Source organism: Pungitius pungitius, chromosome 4, assembly GCF_949316345.1.
Source record: "Pungitius pungitius chromosome 4, fPunPun2.1, whole genome shotgun sequence".
NCBI lineage: Eukaryota > Metazoa > Chordata > Actinopteri > Perciformes > Gasterosteidae > Pungitius > Pungitius pungitius.
Genome location: NC_084903.1, coordinates 12,239,208 through 12,260,013, shown reverse-complemented (window position 1 = coordinate 12,260,013; position 20,806 = coordinate 12,239,208). Strand labels below are relative to the sequence as shown.

General features: G+C 39.5%; 2 protein-coding genes across 4 annotated transcripts in view; one reads left to right on the top strand and one right to left on the bottom strand.

Annotated features, from left to right (window-relative positions):
• Positions 1-306: 306 nt before the first annotated feature.
• ric3a (RIC3 acetylcholine receptor chaperone a) lies at positions 307-6,555 on the top strand. The gene is made up of 6 exons (XM_037485181.2): positions 307-507; positions 1,814-2,031; positions 2,214-2,289; positions 2,555-2,651; positions 3,195-3,352; positions 3,583-6,555. The coding sequence occupies exons 1-6, from the start codon at positions 390-392 to the stop codon at positions 4,323-4,325; spliced, it is 1,410 nt and encodes a 469-aa protein (XP_037341078.2). The 5' UTR covers positions 307-389; the 3' UTR covers positions 4,326-6,555.
• A 1,287-nt stretch (positions 6,556-7,842) lies between these two features.
• Positions 7,843-20,806, bottom strand: part of tub (TUB bipartite transcription factor) — a 29,058-nt gene continuing 16,094 nt past the window's right edge. For 2 of the 3 annotated variants that reach the window (XM_037485152.2, XM_037485168.2), the window contains exons 2-12: positions 18,032-18,083; positions 16,654-16,816; positions 15,133-15,270; positions 13,570-13,725; positions 12,465-12,586; positions 11,124-11,315; positions 10,735-10,847; positions 9,127-9,241; positions 8,534-8,632; positions 8,271-8,442; positions 7,843-8,112 (exon numbers count right to left, since the gene is read on the bottom strand). In XM_037485152.2, coding sequence (XP_037341049.2) covers positions 7,979-8,112; positions 8,271-8,442; positions 8,534-8,632; positions 9,127-9,241; positions 10,735-10,847; positions 11,124-11,315; positions 12,465-12,586; positions 13,570-13,725; positions 15,133-15,270; positions 16,654-16,816; positions 18,032-18,083 — 1,456 coding nt within the window. In that variant the 3' untranslated portion in view covers positions 7,843-7,978. The remainder of the gene's footprint in view (positions 8,113-8,270; positions 8,443-8,533; positions 8,633-9,126; positions 9,242-10,734; positions 10,848-11,123; positions 11,316-12,464; positions 12,587-13,569; positions 13,726-15,132; positions 15,271-16,653; positions 16,817-18,031; positions 18,084-20,806) is intronic. The other variant, XM_037485160.2, reaches the window with a different exon arrangement.

The window sequence follows — 20,806 nt, the reverse complement described above, 5'->3', positions numbered from 1 at the left end:
TTATATTAACTGTAACATACAAACAAACCATTTAGGAGCAATGGGCTGCTGAAAAACACCTTGGGTTCAGTTTTTCACTCCCGGAAACATCGACATGCGGAAACCAGAAGCCAGGAATTTTTTATTTGATAATACTAATAATTATTATTAAAATTATAAATTCAATAATTTATAATAATAATATTTATACAAATAATGAGGCACGCACTAGGTCAGTAGATTCTCTCTTTTGGGGATTTGTATTCAATATTTCAAACGGCATTTGAAGGCAGCCGGCCTAATCCGTTCTAATCTGGGAAGCGACGTCACCAGATGAGAGATGACATCTGGGGATGCTAGCTTTACTTTTCAAGTGAAATAAACGCATGCCTGTAATTTTGTGAGACAAAATGTCGATAACAACCTGCCAGAAGGTTACCCTTATATCATGCTCTGTTCTCTGTGTTTCTCTCTTCCTGCCCAGAATGCTTTTACCCCGAAGGACAAAGGAGATGGGTCGGCCCGAGGGTAAGGCGGTTTATCACATCATTCATTCATCTCTTCTGTTTTTCGTTATTGCTGCTGCTGCTGTTGTTGTTGCTCCTGCCAGCTGTTACTTTGACTATGGAGAGTGTGTGTGAGCACAGGGCCCCAGCATATAGTATGTGCATGTTCTTCAAAGTGTTACAGAATTTATTTTTTTTTAAAAGTAAAAAATGGATTGGAACATAAGTGTATAGAATATGTTGTCGAACTCTTTTCAAAGTAACATTTATATATTCACATTACACATTTTGAAAAATCTATTCATTTCTTGTAATTCATGTCTACATTTAATTATAAATAGCCCGTATTACAGAAATGATTGTAGAGTTGTATATAATTATGTGTTGATCATTATAACGCTCATGTCTTCAATGGAAGTACTGTGACAGATTAAGCTGATTTATTTGATTATTACGTGAAGATGAAGAAGGACACTTATGAATATTTAGGGATATTCTAAATGACTCTGCACGTAAGTCACAGGCTCCAACCAAATATCTGTAAATGTCTTATCCATTAATTCATGCTTTAGCTATTTTAAAGTTATATTTTCCTTAAGAGAACACGTTTTAAAGGAAATTACGGGGTCAAATGTTTTTTTAACTACTTTTAACAAAAGTGAGAAATAGCTAATGTTCCACCAGCCAAAATACAGCAGTTAAACCCAATTAAACATGTATCGCGGTTTGTTACCTTTGCATCCAAACAGGGCGGGTGTCTCTGTCCCTTCAGCCAAATCTCATCGTTGTTTAGGAAACTATCGCCTTACTTTGTGCTTTTTTGTTAGCAATTGAGTCAGAGCTGCATCGGGAGTTGAGTTGGTAGCATGCGGACTCCTCAGCGTTTGATGACGTCACCGGATGACGCGTTCTTTGAGTTTCCGAGTTGATGACTATATTTTTGATTATGTTGTGCTTTATTTGAGCTGGGTTTTCATTTGTGCAAACAGACTGGCGGTCATAAGCCACAGCGCTCAGAAAAGCTAGTATTGATTTATATGAATATATGATTTAATATTGTCTGATCAACTACACTGATTGTATTGGTAAAATAATACTGTTCCTTAATTTTGACCTAAAAGCAATACATAATTAATGGACTAGGTAAAAAACTACATTTAAAGTTGGGGAACTTGCTGTGCTGCGACATAAATAATTTAATTCATAAAATATTTATGTGGTTAATCTCTTTAACTGATTGCTCACATGGTTTAGTACAAGACGGATTTGAAACATTAGCTTGAAAATTTCCCTTTAGTTATTGATAGATTGACTTTTGTCTCTTCCAGTTGGACCTGGGTTCTACCCTCCTGTGATGCACCATCTGTCATCAGCAGAGGACCCGAAACGGTGGGGTGTGGACCCTTCGTACTCCATGACACACAGTGCTGAGGCCATGGCCAAAATGAATGTCATCGGACGAGGCAAAAAATACAATCTGATGGCTCAAGTCATACCCATATATGGCTTTGGGATTCTTCTTTACATATTCTACATAATCTATAAGGTAGAATTCAAAACACTATATCCACAAAAGTGCATGGGTATAAAAAAAAAAACAGCACTACACTAATAAATACAACCGTATTGATAAATACCACGGTGATCTCTGTGGCGATTTAATGTACAGTTGATTGTTTAAATGAACCAATTACCAGTTAAGATCTATTATGCTAAATGTGTTCACAGCTGACATGTAAGGGGAAGGCTACTGAATCAGAAAACCACACGACAGCTATCAAAGCAAACATGGAGAACAACATTAGTAAGTACTGTGTCTCTCTCGTTTATTGACATTATTCACGCTATTCCAAAAATGATTTGTGTCTTACTTCCTATATGATTTAAAATGTTTATGGAAACATTTGTGCTTCTTCATCTGTGGCATACAGCTATTCAGTGAAGTGTTTGAATTATCTTTTGCCTAAAGAAGACATGTTATTGTGTGTCTTTGAATGTGATATACATATACAGTACACATGTAATATATTTGGACTGTAAAACAATGTTTTCTATTGTAAATCTTGTAGTACCAGATTATGAGCTGGTTAGGCTTCAGGAGAAGCTTCTGCAAACAGAAAAGAAGATGGAGAGAATTGTCTCTGGAAAGCGTCGAGGTTCTGGGAGGTGAGCCTTATTTTTTCCATCAACATCCAACATTTCACCGCCCATAGCAACCAGAAGAAAATCTCTCACACTGGGATAAATCAGTGCAGACCCAGCATGGAAGGCCTGAAGATTAAACAGAGAATTATTCAAATGTGGAAAGGCAACCTACATCAGCTACATCTACTACTCTTTTTGAAAATCCGATAACAGCATAGATTAGGAATTAAATCGATGTCTAAAATAGCATATAATAAAATTGCTATTTGTTGTAACTTTCATTCTATATAATTATTTTTCGGAAGACATCAAAATATCAGATTCAGTGACTCAATGATGCAGTCTCAGTGATTCTTATTACTCAAAACCCAAAACATCTTTCATCTGTGCCTCATCGCACTCAGTAGGAATCAGAAAATTGAGAGCAAAGAGAAACGATGCATTCCAGTTAAATGCAGCAATTTAAGAGTATTACTTACAAAGAACCATTCATTGAATCAGCGATTGGTGTACCATAGCTTTCCCATCTTGCACCAGTACTTAATTAGCTGTGCTGTTCTCTAGTGGCAGAAGGAGGAAGAGTAAAACTTCTACTTCAAAGAAGGAGGAGAAATTACTCAAACAACTCAGACAGATAACACTGCTGATCCAAGAGAGCCGGCTGGAGGCAGACTCCCCAGAGATGGAGGCTGAGGAGGTCCCTTACTGTGTCGACTGGGAAGGTACAAGCCTCGATAGGAATCTCAAAGCTCCTCACATCTTTTAACTATATCTACACTCCTTGCACCTATTGTACCAGTCAAGAGTTTGGACACATTCTTGTAATCAATTCAGTAAGAAAGTGTTTTGAAACTTTTGACTGGTACTGTATAGTGGCAGATTTTGGGATTTTTTAGAATATAAATCTCATACAGTATATTAGACCGATGCATTGTTTGTCACACCAATGCAGGCTACCCAGAGGAGACTTACCCAGAGTATGATGAGCCCTATAAAAGACGAGGATTTTCCCTCTTTACACTGGAGGAACCTCCCCACCAGCTCACCGCCGAGGCCATGGCCGAGAGGATGGAGCAAGAGGAGGAAGATATTATGGCAAGGAAACTATCTATCGTGGAAGAAGTAGATGAAGAGGTAGAGGAAGAGATGGAGGAAGAGGTGGATGAAGATGAAGATAAGGAGGAAGAAGTAGAGGACGTAGAGATGGAGGAGGAGGAGGAGGAGGAGGAGGAGGAAGAGGAAGCAGAGAAAATGCAGTTGCTCTGTGTTCCTTTATCCCAGCCTACTGCAGAAAGAAAGAAGGAAAGATTAGGTTTGGAGGTAAGCAAGGAGTTACAGTGTCTTAATGGAGAGAAGAAGCAAATTAGTTTCAGTGACCACAACGCTGTGTTCTGCTACCCAAAAGAAGGTACTTATGAAGAGGAGGAGGAGGAGGAGGAGGAGAGGGAAGATGAGGTGGAGGATGATGATGAGAGTACAGAGGTGGATGAGGAGGAAGCGGATGAAGAAGATCCAGTGATGGAGGCAGAGAGCCTGCAGTTCAGCTGCGAGGATTGTCCCAACCCGGAAGAGGAAGCAGAGGAGGACAACGAAGAGTGTTTGTTTCTGTCGGTGCCTGTGGACGATGGCCATGCAGATACCCCCAAAGAAGTGGGGTCGAGTGGGCTGAGGATGCGGAACAGAAGGGAGACATAAAGGACCTTTCTAAATACTTATTTACCTAGTAACAGTGGACTAGATGTTCCTCAAATTGTACTTTTTCTCATCCCTGATCCCTTACGTGTGTAAAACACAGAGCAAGAGCTAAATAGAGAGGTGCAATGTCTGAACGGGTAGTTTTCTACAAGTTGTAGTCTCTCTTCACACCAACAACCGTTACAGCTTCTGATGTTTGTTCCTTTAAGGCCCTGCATACCCGTGTTCCCACAGCTAATGTGTTTTCAGTTGGTGGCATGATTCAACTTTGTTCAGTGTAAACAACCATCATTCTCATTGGCAGAGTTACTTTTTTAATCAGACAATTGTGACATATGTGTTTTACAGAAGCCATGGGTGATCATATCAGCAACTGAGAATGAAGGATTTGCTGAATAAAAAAAGGTGAAGTAGTATATATTTTGACTATTCTGTCGTGCATCATCTGGTGGTCCAATATGGTTGTACTCTTGGGCATGCTCTGTGTTGCAGTAATGCAGCATAACAACATAGAATAAAAAGGGACCTTTATAAATAACATCCACGGGAGCATCACAAATCACCCCAATGGAAATCACCATACCAAAGAGAACCATCTAGTGTGCACACAAACAGAGGATGGGCAGGTAGAGGCCGTTTTTTAAATTGTTAGACATAAATAGTGCAACATTTGAAAAGTGTCACACTGCTATCAATGCAGCATAACTAAAGTTTTTACTGCCAACATTAAGTCATTAGTTCTCTTCACATTGCTGCCTTGAGTGATTGATGTGGTAAACCTTATTAGAAATTCATCCTTTTTGCTTGCTCCAGCACAAGAACAGGGATTAACTGCAGTGGTCATGCAATGCAGTCCATCATGTAAGGCAATAGTGCTTCCTTATTCCTGGAAAAAAATGAAATATTTCCCCTGCTGTGTCAGACAAAGCAATGACATTATAACAGATCAGTTGCGAAAGGTTACAAGATGATGCTGAAGGACAGACATTGTTTTCCACCGCCTCGCTGTGCACACAGCTAACATGTGTCTTTGACCAATGTACCATTCTCCATATCGCTATTTTGAAATGTCCTACACAGGTGTGATTTCTAATAACAATAGCTGCAATCTATTAAGGTGTCCAGAGCCCTGCTATTGTACTCGTCTCACCAGCTTGATTTGCTAGCTTACCTAGACGATCAAAACTCAAATTGCTTTAATAGTTACACCTACGCTTCTTCTACTGTGACTTGTCAAAATGTCAGCTATATAAAAGGGCCACTGTAATTATTTTTTGTAAGGAACATTGCCATTCTGAAAGGATTTTTGAATAACATCCAATTGTTCATGTCAAAAAACCATGACATTGATTTTCAGAGACATTTTTTAGATTTCATACGTTTCACCCAAGAAGATTGTAGAAAATCAAGGAGAGACATACAGAGTGAGTGAGACTAAAACTCAATCTCAGACTCACAGAGCTATTGATGAAGAAATGTAACGGTAAGATCTAGCAGCACTCAGCAGAAGATAATGTGAGCAAATGAAAAGAAAGAGAAAGCCACAGAAAATAATGTGAAGTGCAGCTTAATCCAGTCAAAATGTAATTGAACATTACTGTAATATCGGAACTGTGGCAATGAAATAATTGATCCTAAAGGACTAGCTAGTAGGTAAGGTTGTTTACGTTATTGTAATGATGCCAGACACTGCTGCTGCATTGTATAGTTTTCTATTTCTATCATGTTATGTATAACTCCACCACATGTAAACATTCAACTGCATTTACATATGTTCTGCAATACTAAAAATAATACATCATTTGGCCCCGTTAGGAACCAAAAGTATATTGTGTAGACGAACAAGGTGAGCAGCTTTCACATCCCGAGACGTGACTTTATTGGTGGCAAGAGATGGTTTGAAAGAGGAGCAAAGGTCTAAAACTGCATCAAATTAAGGAACATGGTTTGACTCACTGAAGTTTTATTTGTTTCCATGATCAAAGGACTGTGTCTATGCCACCACAGTAAACTGTACACCATTTATTGTACATTACAACGAGAGCACTTAAAACAGAAAGTGAAAGAACCTTTGGTTCCTGGATGTATGAAAAGCATACTTATACAGAAAAATGATCAACAATTTGAAAATAGAAATTTAAAATAGTTAAAACACAGTTGAGTACAAGAATAGCACATTTGATAAAGATTCCCTCATAACCCACAGTGACAATAGCGGTATCAGAGATTGTTCTTTGCCTTCATTAAGCTTTTTTAATGGCCATAAAATACAAAATATCATATAATTGAGAAAGATTACTGCCCAGAAAGGAGCAAGAAGAAGAATATTTTGAGTGTAAATGTGAACAACAATAAACTATGATACAGAAATGCCAGCTAAATGTGGAATGTACCAAGTTCCAGCTCAGCAGATTATAAAATATATAACAAAATAGCAAAAAATGAAATGTCGAAGTTGGGTAGCTCCGGTAGCAGTTTACTTTGTGTTTGATTTCAGTAAGTAAATTTCTGTTCAATTTTTTATTTATTTTTTATTTTCATAATACATCCTAAGATATGAGCCCAACTCAAGCCCAAATGCCTTGAATAGTATTTCTGCTGCCGGATTAACAGTGCAATGTAAATCATTATTTGCCTCTTTAGTGTGTTCTAGTCCCTAAATTTAATTCAAATATGTCTGGACTATCCAAACATCATTGTCCAGTGATGTATACTTTTGTTTTCTAAACGTTTTGCAGCTCCAGTTATGTGATCACTTTGAATGAAACCTCCATTAGACAACTGAGTTCAATATTGGTGCAAATAAATGACCTCTGATGCATGTGAGGCAGCAAGAATAGCAAAGGCAATTTCAAGCTCATCTCATTGTGCGGCCGAAGCCTTACACTGGAATTAGTCTTCAAAAGGCACAATAAAGTATGTACAGCCACATCTCATCCACTAAAGACGTCAACGTAGAGTGCACCATCGTCCTATACATTCACATAAATGACGCTGTGACACAATATTGTAAATGGTACACTGTTACATACCTTTGCCCTGTTTACGTCCAATCGTTGTGTGGAAAAAAGAAAAATTCTGACAAACTTATGGGCTTGTGGCTCCTTGGAGCCAATACTGCTCAAATTGTTGCAAATGATGACAGAAAAAACAGAAATCAACATGTAATAAATAATACATAAATAACCAAATAAATACACAACGACGTGCATGTTATTTTAAATTCAGTGACAATATAAGCAGTGTTCATGCTTGAAGAAGAGTGGGACAATTTTGTGTGGCAATCACATAGAATCATGTCAACTTTTGAAAAGGTACAGATGTGTAACGTTTAGTTATAATTTACGGATAGAGAAATGTTACATTTCTAACTACTACATAAAGGAGCATTGTTTGTTTGCATGATGCCATTACAGTACAAAATTACTATAGTTATCAAAAAAAATTAATTGAAGTTTTAAAGTGAATTTCTCTGTGCTTCTTTTCCTCTACCAACCAAGGTACCCCCTCCCCCCCCCCCCCCCCCACACACACACACATACACACACAAAGAAGCATGACCTTGAGCGCTTCGGAGAAGTCCGACCACACACAAGGATACGTTACCAGCCCTGTGTGAGAGGACACATGGATCAGTTCCACCAGGCTGCCATCTATTCACAGGCCAACTTGCTGTCGAAGCTGGAGAGCGCAATGGCAAAGGCTTGTAGGGCACACATTGGGTAGTTATAGTCCATGGTGAAGACATCCTCTGCCACACGGCCAAACTGCATCACAATGTAGTCAGCTGCAGAGGAAAGCAAGCAGGAAACATCTATTTCTCCTTTACTTTTTTTCACATTTATTTATTTTTTGACAAGAGAGAGTGCTTTTCTAAATCATAAAAACATCATTATATCGTGCCAAATGTACTCTGTCAAGATAAGTTAATATTAATCAACTCACGGTCATTGTCGTGAATGATTTGGAAATTCTTGACAGAGGCCTGAGTGACTCTGCCGTGAAAGTTGAGCACATATGATTGTGTGTCATCGTTCCACACAGGCGTCTTGTTGTGAAGCTCAATCACGCACTCTGTGTTCTTGTTTTGCCACTTGGCCAGGAGTGACTCATGGTCCTGTAGTAGACATGAACCTCAGATCAATTATAGAAATAGGTGGAATTGGTCAGCACAGATAAAAACTTTTAGAAATGAGGGTGATACATACATTTCGTGGGCGAATAGACACTCTCTCATGGTCCATGTTCATTCCGGGAATGATGACGCTCATTTTGCGTGGTCCTTTGAATCCTAAAACATTTGTTTCCTGGATTGAAAAGATGAAAAACTGTACTGTGCTCATCCAATGGGCAAAGTTATTAAGAGAATGTTATGTTATTGTGAACTAATTCATTATCTCCATTTCCAAAGAAAAGAAGGTTCAGGCCCTTTGTCCATCCATGTATGGTTCATAACTTGATTTCAACTTGATTCTTGGTGACGCCCTGACTCCTCGTGTTGTATGAATGCTTCGATAGTATTATTGAAGTCAGACCGATTGGAGCCGTGAATTTCAAATGCCATGAGACATATGAACCCTTTCCAGATTGTCAATGCAGGTAAAGTTACATAAACAGTAGACCTTATATTGGTTCATGAGGATGAATGGTATTAAAGCCTTTCTAACATCGCGAACAGAGCTCCCAATGTTTACCTGAGTGGGAATCAACAGCGTTATCAGCAGAGCAGTGCACTAAAAGCATGCATATTGATCATCTTGCATATTGCTTTTGTTTTAAGGGGCAATTTGGACCAACTCACGTAGCAAATGGCTGCTAGCTCTTGACGCAGGTTGCTAGCTTCAAGGCTGGTTGTGCTCTTCATGGGGTTCAGACCGCTGTCATATACAGTGAACTTTGTTCCCATGATGTTGGACCTGTAAAGAAAATATAACAGCCTGAGGAGATCTGGAGACGTAGCTGCACATCGTGACGCCGAACGAAGAAAGCGGGAAAACGTTTCCTTTTAGTGCCAATTTTCAACAACAGCAGCCATTTGAAAAACCTCAACTCAAGTCACCCTGATTGTGAAACAGTAAGAGAGCTGTTGGAAATTGTTTTTGTGGGATTGGGGCTCAGCGGGGATCGATGGCTGGCTTCCACAGACCACAGAGGGAGGCCAGGGCCAAATGCCAGCGCTTTGTTTGGAGCTTCCTCGAAGGTAGCGAGTCAGTTAAAGGGAGCTTGGTCATGACCTGTGTTGTGAAATAGCTTTTGTGGGTCTAAATGTCTCTGGTAAGACACTGTAGCACAGCTCTGGTATTTTATGTACCATAAATGCTGCATTCAAAGCACATCACTGAAATCAAGTATTATCCAAATGCTTTATGCATGGTCGGTATCATGGTATAGTAGTAGTAGTACAACCATTTGCAAAAATGTGAGGTATTATGAAATTAACAATCCCTTCAAAACCATCAATGACCATGGATTTGTGATCTGTTGGGAATATTTAATATCAACACGATGGAATATTAAGTATTTTAATATGATATTATATCAACGAGGACCAGAGGTGTTGGATGTGTCCATTGTAGGTAAGGTGGGTTAGCCACAACATGCGCCTTCCTCTTTTAGGCCGGCCCGCCTACTCTGGAGGAGCCCCAGATGAAAGGTCACTGTTTATCTTAATTTACACTGCCATCATTCAAGCTGGAATGTGATTGGTTTGAGCAGTGCATCGACCAATGGTCAGGCCAGCACTGAAGATTAAAGGCTGCACACAGGCCTATTTGATTAAACCCCAAGGAGTTTCCATGGAGCCAATAAAGCTGCCCCGAAGCCCTCTCTAAAGATTATGTCTCAACTCACTTTCTACCTCTTACTGCGGCCTTGGTCATGTACATTTAGGAGGAAAGCATGAAATAACATGTTTTTCCTTCATGAGCAGGGAATCACAGCGTTAAAACAACAACATAACACATAGGTTTGTCCTAATTAAACATTTACAACAGGGTAAAACATTAGAGGACACTTCTTATATGAATTATTAATATAAGATGCACATCAAGAACTACTTGATAAGTATTTGTAAATTTGTTAGACGAGGAGTTCATTATTCATCCCGTAGTAGCAAAAGTACACCGTTTTTGTTTACCTGTTTTCTCTTAACTTAAAATGTTACACATACAGTTGCTTTTTTTATTCCAAAGGTATCTTAAGAATGTACGGATGCAGGTTCGGGTACACACCGAGTGTACTTGAATAATTCACAAGGCGTGCATGTTTAAACAATGCTATATAATTAGAAAACTTAGAGTAAACTCAGAAAGCAGTAATTAAGGAATCATATACAACACTTTCTCAAGAAATACAAATCTTGGTGTGTGCTGGCAAAACATTTCATGTCGCAAAGCCTCTGAGGACTTACCTCAGTTTGCCGATAAAGCTCTCTCCGCCTCGAGACAGATCAGTCGGATCGATGGAGATGAGATAATTGGATGTTTTACTCTTTTTCCTTTTCCTGCCAGCCAACAGGAACACCTGTGACAAGCCAATCCAGAATACATATATATACTTTGTAATACGTTTGTATTAAGTATTGGGATAATAGCAAGTGAAGATTATTAATAAATAGTTGTAGATTACATGATGCATCGTAGATGTGAGTGTTATAGAAAGTGCAGAGAGAATTGCTTTTGAATATCTAATACCAGCGATGACTTTTTAGAAACGGTGCCAGTTATTGTGACAAAATATTTGAATTTGTAGAGTTTTCATAATAGATCAATTGTGTTAATGTTTACAGTTTCTTCTCACCTTCTTCCCGTCCTCTCTCTCCAGGTGAAGGTAGTAGGTGGGATACATGCCTCTGTCCATGCCCTTCTTGTCTCTGGTGATTCTGCACTTCACTCGGACCCCCTGAGGTGCAGGGCGCAGAGAAAACTCCTCAAGGTCATCCACATCGATGGCAGGTTCATTGACTGGTGGGGTGGGTGCCGAGGCCACTTCCTGTAGGTGAAAACAGACCATACAGGGCGTCCCCTTGTGAGATTGTGAGATGTGAGCCAACTTTCATTAGAACAGAGTAATGAGTCTGAAGATCAAATCGTCCAGTGGGACTGAGAATGAGTCTAATATTAGAACCTGTTGTAGACGGAGGACTAAGTTGACTAAACGGAGAGATTAGAGAGGAAAGGGGAGCAAAGACAAAAGGATGGTTATCATGTGTGCAGTTCCACCCGGGGTTTCATTCTGAACAAAGCGTGGAGGCTGCCCTGTGTTTTAAAGGGATAGTTGGTGTCTGAACTGGGGTTGTATGGGGTCGTTATCTATAGTTAGTGTATTACTTACAGTATGTGGTGGTCGGCACGTGCCTTAGTTTGAATGAGCAGACACGTACCAGCACAGCAGCAACGTGCTGCTGTGGGCGGGCACATCAGCGCAACATGTTTTGCCACAAAAGAGAGGCCAATAAAATCTGTTAAAGCGGCCCGTAATCTGCTCCATTAGTAGAATGCCACACGCATATAGGTAACTGCTTCCAAACTGGAGGTGTTTTAACCTCTGTCCATGTAGGAAATACACTGACTACAGGTGAGATCCTCAAACAACCTACAATCAAAATGACTAAAGCATCATTTTGAATGATCACATTATCGCACTTGGAGTGGAGAAAAACCAAACCAACGTGTCCTTTGTGTAACCAAAACATTAGCTCAGGCAGATCCAGAGATGACTCACTTGAAGTGATCGGAAGTATGTGAAATAACGACTGACAACAAATATTAACCAAATTACGCTTTCAAACTACAGGAAACACAAACAGTAACGTCAGAATATTCCCCCAACACCTGCCGTTCATTTTATTGGCTCTGTAAATTACACAGCAACATTTTGACCAAATCATTTGGCAGGGAATATTTAAATATTGTTGGTAGATGACAACAAAAAACAGAAAAGGCAACAGCACTTTATGTGTGTCACATCAAGCCCCAATGATCTAAATCTGTAATTCTAGCTATGAAAATGAAATAGAGTGCTAAAAAGCGTCCAGCACTAGAAAGTCATCTTTTTTCCCTGTGTGTCATTCAGGCACCGGTCTCACGGGCAGAGTAAAACAAATCCTCTCTCATGTGTGTGCTGTGAACTTTATTTTACCTTGCAGGACTTCTTGCTGGTGGCAGAACCTGGTCTCGTGTTGCTGTTGAGCTGTGACGAGCTGGAACTAATTTCATCGTCATCGTCTTCTTCCTCATCAAAATTCATACTGCTGGATATACCTTCAAAGAAAAAGAAAACAACAAAGAGAAAGAAATATGTTGTTGTACGGATTTGTTTCCCTGCAGTTGACATGAAATGCTGCAATGACTGCAGCCTTCAAAAGCAACACATCCTCACTTCACCTAGTAAAAAACGCAAGTAAAAAAAAACAAGACAGACTTTTCATTAAAGGATTATATCATTTGAGATGATGTAATTTTTATAATGTTGTCATCTACAGTTAAAGCACTATAGTACTAGCAGCATTTCTTAGCAAGGAATGTATTGCCATGCAGTTTCTAACCTTTCATGCATAGTGCATCATGGTAAAAGTAGATGATACAACATACAGTATAAGTATGTAAGTAAGTAGTTCAGTGAAGTACCAAAGCATGAAGGTATACAAAAATAATTTATGTCTCCCCAGTTGGCCCACGAGGCTCGATTTGAATCTCTTTGAAAACATGGGAACAATCAAACTACTTATGTGATATAAAGTTGCATATTGCAGCTCTGTGTATTATGGAATATGTTTTGTGCCTGTAAATAACAAGAAACCAGATCTACAAAAAACAATGGATTAAGAATGAATTGAAAGAACAAACAGCATTATTGTCAGATATTGTAACTACGTGGTCAAAATGTCATTGACCATTCTTCAGGTTAAGACTTTGACTCAGTCCAGACACTTTTTGGTAAGATTTTTAAAAAGCAACCTTTGGGTTTTGTTAGAAATGGACGTCACTGTTACATAATCAGTGAAGACGCAAAAATGCACGATTAGTTTGACAAGCAATAATACATTAGGTTATTTGTAACCAGTGTTTTCAGTATTTCTAAAGGATAACATCACAGTTTATTAAGTCATATCATTGACACAATGTTTCTTAAACCTCATTTGCAGTTCTAACACGATTCAGTATGTTCCACCTTCCCACCAACACATCGCAGCAGTGGACCAGAATGCCGTGGGTGTACAGATGCAGTGGCACCCTGCCGGTACCTTTCTTTAGCATGGTGACACGCAGATCCTGCTTGCTCTGCGACTGCGTGCAGCTCATCACGGGCTCCGCCTCGCTCTCCTCTGCGCTGAGGTGACCCACCGTCAGGATCTGGATCGGACTCTCGTCCTGCTGGCAGGCCGGACCATCCGTCGCTGCTGAGTCACAATCCCACAGAGAGCAAACTGCTAATCAGAACGTAAGTGTTTTACAGGTTGGGCGCACGTTAACACATTGCCTCTTAAATACACAAGTACAACCAGGGCGCTACTCTGTGTACTGTATGTAATCTACACCAAAGTTTAAGGAATGCTGTGTATTAAACTGCGGAATACACGTTCTGAAATTTTGATGGACAAAATAAAGGTTGAGGACAATGTTTCCATAACTTAAACACATACTTAAGTAGCCTTCATGTACTCAACACATGCATAGGCAACAATTACAAATTTCCGCCTTGATGAATATGTGCCTGCTCTGTGTTTAAGTAGTTTCAGTGTCAATAACATTTAAATTTGCTTATAATGTTTAAGGACATTATGTTCTTGTTGCTCTGGGCATTCGGTGAACAACCAACTTCTTTAGAAGAGTGAAAGAACAAATATGGAAATGAGCAGCACAGCTCATTTTTTGAGGTTGTGTATTTTTAGAAATCCCAGGATTTGTGCAGGGTTGATGTGTATTTTGAAAAAGTGTTCTGTTACTTGTTACAAAAGGATTAGAAAGTCTAATAAATATTTTTTCTCATGCTTCATTTGGGAAATCCTGCGTTGAGAATAGACATCGGATATAGATATGATATTTATGGAGCAGTTCACATTCTATCTGAGTGAATCTGTATTCTTCTGTTCTGTTCTCTTGAGACAGAGTCCCTGTACTTGAGAAAAATCAGCGAGTGAGACGGAGAGTTTGCCGCGACTGACCTGATTAATCTTTTACCCCTGCGGGATCTCATTCACTTTGTTTCAGTTTTTTTCTAGTCATCCCAAAGATTAGCATCTATAGTATTGTGCTGTATCAGATGACAAAGAAAAGGGTGAAGTCAAGGATGCATGAGCAACACATGCAATGAAAGATGCGCTGTAGACGTAGTTGGACTGAACCTTTTGCTCCATATGAATACTGTATGTGGCTGAGAGCACTAACACCATCACACACAGCTGAGCTGTGATGAGCACGGCACCAAAGTGTGGCTGCCTCGCTGGCAGGGGTTGTTTCCAGATGTGACTTGAGAAATCACAAGGCAAAGCAGTATGGGAGGATTGCAGTGCTTGGAAACACAGTTGTAGCTGCTCAACATAAAAAACATTTGAACCGTTCTCTTTCGTTTATCGGACTGCTTCCCATAGGATTTTTTAAACACAAATACAAGAACAAAATGCTCAAAAATATCATAATTTGGCTGTTATTCACATAAAAACATGCTTTCAATTGGTACCTCCTTTCTTATTCAGCTGTGTTTCAACTTTTCCTTGTAGCATGCCTGTCCAATGACCTGTTTTCTATCTATTCTGCAGTTACACTGACCACCCCTAACAGGCAGGGAGCCTTGCTGCGAGGCTGACCTTTGTGCTTCCCCTTCCTCTCCTTCTTGTCGCTGCCCGTCTGTGGAGTGGAGCTGGCCGATCCTCTTCCCTTTTTAGCCGAGCGAGGCGGCTGTGTGTCGGCCATCACCCTCTCCTCCTCCTGTTCAGCTTCTTGCACTACACACAGCAGCAGGGGCAAGGTTATGAGAGCAGATGGACGGATAGGAAGAAAAACAAAAAAACAGAGAGTTACACTGACAAAAAAGTCATTGAAAAGGTTGTAAAACATGGCAGTTAATACGGACCAATGGTCTTCATTGAGTCTCAAACATGAATTGATACATTTGAAGAAAAAAAAATACATAAATGTCAAGCTTAATACGTGAAAGGCCAATGGTTGAACAGTATTCTAGTTCTAACTTTAGAAAATATGAGAAATATGTTTACAAATATAAAGTGAAATGCTATCTCTATTAAAAAATTAAACAAGACATTGGACATATAGTAGTGTATTCTTCACAGTGAGAGGGATTGAAATGGAGTTCAATCGATTCTTAATTATCAATCAATTATTTTCTCAAATATACATTCCAGAGTAACATTCTTATCAGTATTTATTGAACGTTCAGCCATCCACTCACAGCTTGCATGAGAGCATTACAGAGCTTCACAGCGAATGCAAGCCACTGGATGTGTTCCCCTCGTCTATTAGGCTTCCTTCCCGTTCTTTCCATCAGAACATCCCAACAGCGCAGATTAAATGTTTCCAAAACATTGTCTTTCCTCTCAGAAAATGGGACAGTTCGTGGCCTAGAGCCCACCACTGGTCCTCGGAGGTGGGGATTAGCTAGCTGCTCACTTCCCTGCATGTAGATAAGAAGTCCTCAGCCAACCCAGGCCTAACCACTGCTGTAGGATTTGCAGCAGAGGATGGTGTGTGTGCCGCAGTTGATGGTGCATTGCTACGTTGCAGTGGGTCGACACAGCCTCCATTTCTAAACCCGGGATATCAGGGAGTTTTTCAATCACTTTTGCTGTTAGAGGTTTGACTGTTATGCTACTTATAGTATACATTTCTGTTGAGGAAAATCAGGAAACATGTATTACTCTGTCAGACATACAAGGAATTTGACTTGGCGGTTGGTGCATGACAGCAGACAGTTTGACAATGGACTAAATGGAATAAAATAAAATAATAATAATAATACAATATAATGCTATGGCATAGTAATGTAAGGCTATGGGTTAGTTTAAAAATAAAGGAATAAGAGTTTAAAAAGTTAAAAAGTTAAAAAATAAAGTGCACCAGCCAACAGAAAAAGAAACAAATACCACAAAGGAAGAAAGTCTTGTCCATTGTCAAACTGTCTTCTGACATGCACCAACCGCCAAGTCAAATGCCTTGTATGTCTGACAGGGTAATAAATATTTCCCGATTCCTGATTTTTATACTATAAGTAGCATAACAGTAAATCCCAACAGATCAAACGAGCCGTGTTAGATCTTCATGCTCAATGTGTCCCGTTAACCCTGCGGTGGGACGTGCCGGTCCTCACTCACCGTGGTAGTTGGTGCTGCTGTTGCTGCTGAGGTACGATTCCACCAGAGGGGCCTGTTCCTCGCTCTGTTTGGTCCGGCGGGTGCGACATCTCCCGTCTACGTTAGACTGCACCATCAGAGGCTCCTGCCTTTTCTTCTTCTGCTTCTGCTCAAGGAGCGCTCGCTGTTGGGAAGGGGTTCACGTGGAAAGAAAAATGATCAGGGCACCGAGGTCACTGAAGTAAGCACCAATTACTACAATAAAGAACAACTTCTAGTTTTTTGGGACAAAATTTAGCCTGGATGTTACAAAATGTCTTTCTACGTGTGTTACAGCTTATGATACATTTCTAAACAAAAGTTAACTTAACTTGCTAATTGTTTGACTCACATATAATTAGGAGTAAAATGTCAACAACTTCAAGTGGCAAAACTTTATTTAGACCTTAAGTCCTGAAACATAATACAGTATAAAGTACAAAATAGTTTTGTATATTTTAATTGAATTCATTTGTGATAATGACTTATGAGGCATGACTCACACACACATACTGTAGGCAGAGCGTTGGGTTTAAAAGCACCTTAGAACAAGGCAGGAGGTGTTTGAGAATGAGCTGCCCGACACACTTTGACCTGAGGCTGGATTCAGCCATTCATCTGGACTAACTGTCAGCTATATGCAAGTCTTCAAACCAGAGCTCATCAAATATTGAAGGTTTCTATTAGTGAGAATTCAGGTTGCAGAGCATTAGAGTGCAACAGTATTTCCTCTAATGCTCAAGATAGTGAAAGGCACATTTACAGAGTGCATGGATTTGATGTGAGGGTAAATGCAGAAACTAGCAACCTTTCTCCCTTCTGACCGAGAGGTTACTGACAAACAATGACAAAGATGTTTTATTTTTACTCCACGCTGCACTTAAAACCTTGGTTGAATGTGAGATCCATTGAGTGGAGAGTAGAATACAGAAGTATGTTCATGCAAACTAACAAACCAAAAATGTGGCAATTGCTAAAAGACCATTTCTGAAATTGAGTCTTCATAGTAGGCCTATGTTGTATAGACAATTAACAATTAACATAAACACTATATATATATATGTATATATATATGTATATATATATATATAGCATGGAAATTATGTAATGCGTAATTGTTGTCAGACTCATACAGTCAAATCAGACACTGACACAACAGTTTATTGTAACAACAGTCCTCTAATATTTTAACTCCATTGTTGTTCACAAGTGATCTAATTGGTTAGGTGTTCATAGGTGCATTCTGGGTACAGGTGATTGACACCTTTGAGTTGGTTGAGTTGGTTTTATACACTATATTTATTGCACTTGTACCCATCCTCTGATTAGAACACCACTCGGAGGAAAAACAAACACTTACCTGTCTGTCCAGTTTCTGTTGACGGAGGTTGGTGCCTTCATCGTCTAAAGTGCTTCAAAGAAAAGAGAGATAAAGAGGGGGAATTTTAACATTTTGCTTGTCAGCTGTTTATGTTTATATACTACAACAAAGACATTTTCCAAACCGCTTCAGTTCATTCAAATGCGAATAATAGCATAAGTTTTAACAAAAAGGCACCTAAATTACCCTCATGGCTGCGGTTACTACGGCTCTCCACATGCATTGGCTCGTTGTTCCCTGATAAACCAAACAAGTATACGTGTAAAAACTTGTATAAAAGGTGCTTTTATCGCTTTGGGCAATCATATTTCGAACACAATCTACTACAAATGTAAAAGAAATGTAGGACTATTTATTTTATTGCATTCCATTTTTATAAATACAAATATTTTGGTGTAAGTAACAACAAAGTATTGTACGGTGTGCACTTAATGAATATACCGCTCACTGTAAAGAGGACGACGCTCCAGAGCCAACTGTGTAATGGGTTTATTCTCTTCATGATAATATTCATGATAAAATAAGAAGCACCGACGCAGTTTAATGAGAGCCTGTGTGGTTTGATTGATACAGCCTTCTAAACCCCTCCCCCCTCCAAATAATAAGAGCCAGGAGGGTTCCTGCTAAGCTGCCAGTAAGCCTCCTCTCGGTGAGTGCAACAGCAACTAACGATGATGTCATACTGTCCAGAAAATATCATATGAAGCTGGAACAGATCATTAGTGAGAACGGACCGGTTTTCTGAGATCCTTAGTTTCCTTTGCTGCGCTATTCCCTTTACTAAAAAAAACGTGTAACGTGTAATTGAAACACTGCTGTATTTCCTTGAAAATACAAATTTTAATTTTCAGATGCTCTTCCTCGCAGCAGCAGACGGATTATCTAATGTAAAATAGTCCATTACACGCTCTGTTGGTTATTTTGCACTTCTTTGCACAGCTTTAAAAAGTGTGGTAGCTGAAATGTTGTTGAAGTGACAAAAATGCTTAGAAAAAGCCCCGAACATGTGCGACTAGAAGAGAACAGCTAATGCAGCAAACAGCAGTGTCAATGTTTTAACCTCAAATCCATCAAACGTACCAGACTGTACCAGTTAATAAATGGACAGCAGCGTCTGTCACAGGAAAAAGGAGAGACGGGGGGTGATGTACAGATTGTCCATGGCACATCTGGATTTGAGGCATTTGCACACTTCACTTTCAGGAGAGAGGACTTGATTGATAACAGATGCTTTAATTGAACCGATTCATTGGTACACGTCAAACTAGGTCAATGGACATATTTAGCTACAGTAATCAACCCCTCAGTCTGAGTAGAAGTGCCTTCCGGCAGGTTATCCAGGTGCATAGAAATGTGGTAAATGTGAGAGATGCTACTATTCATTTACATTTTTTATATCTCTCAAAAGCATTCTTGTGTCCTCTGCAGCGGCTTTAATGTGACGCAATGCAAAGAGAAAGCTGGAACAAAAGGAAAATGCAGAGGATTCATTGTGAGAGGACCATCACGTCCCAGCAGCACATCACACAAAAAACTGCACAATGTGAAGCAGAGTCCTGATTTCAAACCAGAACATCCCTTCGTTGCATCCCTAAGCACTTCTAAAACAATCGGGTACAGTCTTTCTCTACAGGATCATTATTTTACTTGGTGGCGCACTACATAATGCCAGTAGCCAAATGCCTTAAGGTTGGCGTAGCACTAGCAATTCTGGTGAAGGAAATCTTCGAAGATTTCAGCAATTTGGAAAATGTTTCTCTCTCCACAGAATGTGGCTGTGAAATCAGGGAGAATGTGGGTTTTATTTGTGGGCAGTCTCGCTCAAATGTGATACTTTCAGTGCTGCCTAATTTAAATGATCTTGTTAATCTATGAACAAACAAACATTAACATAAAGGAATGACCAACAGTCAGAAAATCGTAATTTACATTGACATTAAAGAGTTGAGAGCATGTCTTAAATTTGAGAAGGATTCACTTTACAATGCAGTATTTTAACGATTAACGGAATACCACAATCAGCATTGTTTAATAGACCAATTGATTCATGATTATGTGAAGTATCCGCCGTCATGACTTGACATCCAGAGAGGATGCTGTCCTTCAAAAAGACAAGAGAAGCAAAAAGTCATCCTAAGCATTTGTGACAATGTGTCCCTCACAAACTAGTTAGAACTTGACAGATGCCAGTCTTTCGCTGTTACATTGTTAGCTGTGTCTCCATGCCAGCCGCAGCACTCCGCCTCCACATTAGACCTTTCATTGTATTTTTGCTTTTGTACAACAGTAGCGGTTGATGAAGCTCACGAGTCAAATCCTACCTGAGTTGTACTGCTCTGCTTTCCAATAATCTCTATAAAGTGCAGTACTTTAATCACTCATTACCAAAATAAGTGGTCATTTATCAGGTACGAGTGATTGGCTGGTTAATCTGCGTTTCCAGTACTCCTTTTTTTACCAAACTTGTGTGGGCTTGTATCTAAACTGTTCCTAATTAGAGGCAAATGAAAGGTTTTCTCAGAAGATTTGGATAGAATGAGCCACAGGAGAAAGAGGAAAAGGTAAAAGTAAGATGAGAAAATTATGTTTTTCCAGCACCCTTCACTGTAATTTGACATCTGCACGCAAGTACAGAACGTCTGTCATTACACTGCACTGTGCAGTTAATGACAAATACTACAAGTATTTTACATTATCTTCTCAGAAATATGGGTTATAAATATGTTTAAAAGATATATTTTACTTGCATGTTTT

Excerpts from the sequence above, each read along its gene's own strand:
- ric3a (XM_037485181.2), top strand. The coding sequence starts at position 390 with ATGTCGATAACAACCTGCCAGAAGGTTACCCTTATATCATGCTCTGTT. Across the intron at positions 508-1,813 it reads GGAGATGGGTCGGCCCGAGG|TTGGACCTGGGTTCTACCCT; the intron begins GTAAGGCGGTTT and ends TGTCTCTTCCAG. Across the intron at positions 2,032-2,213 it reads TATTCTACATAATCTATAAG|CTGACATGTAAGGGGAAGGC; the intron begins GTAGAATTCAAA and ends ATGTGTTCACAG.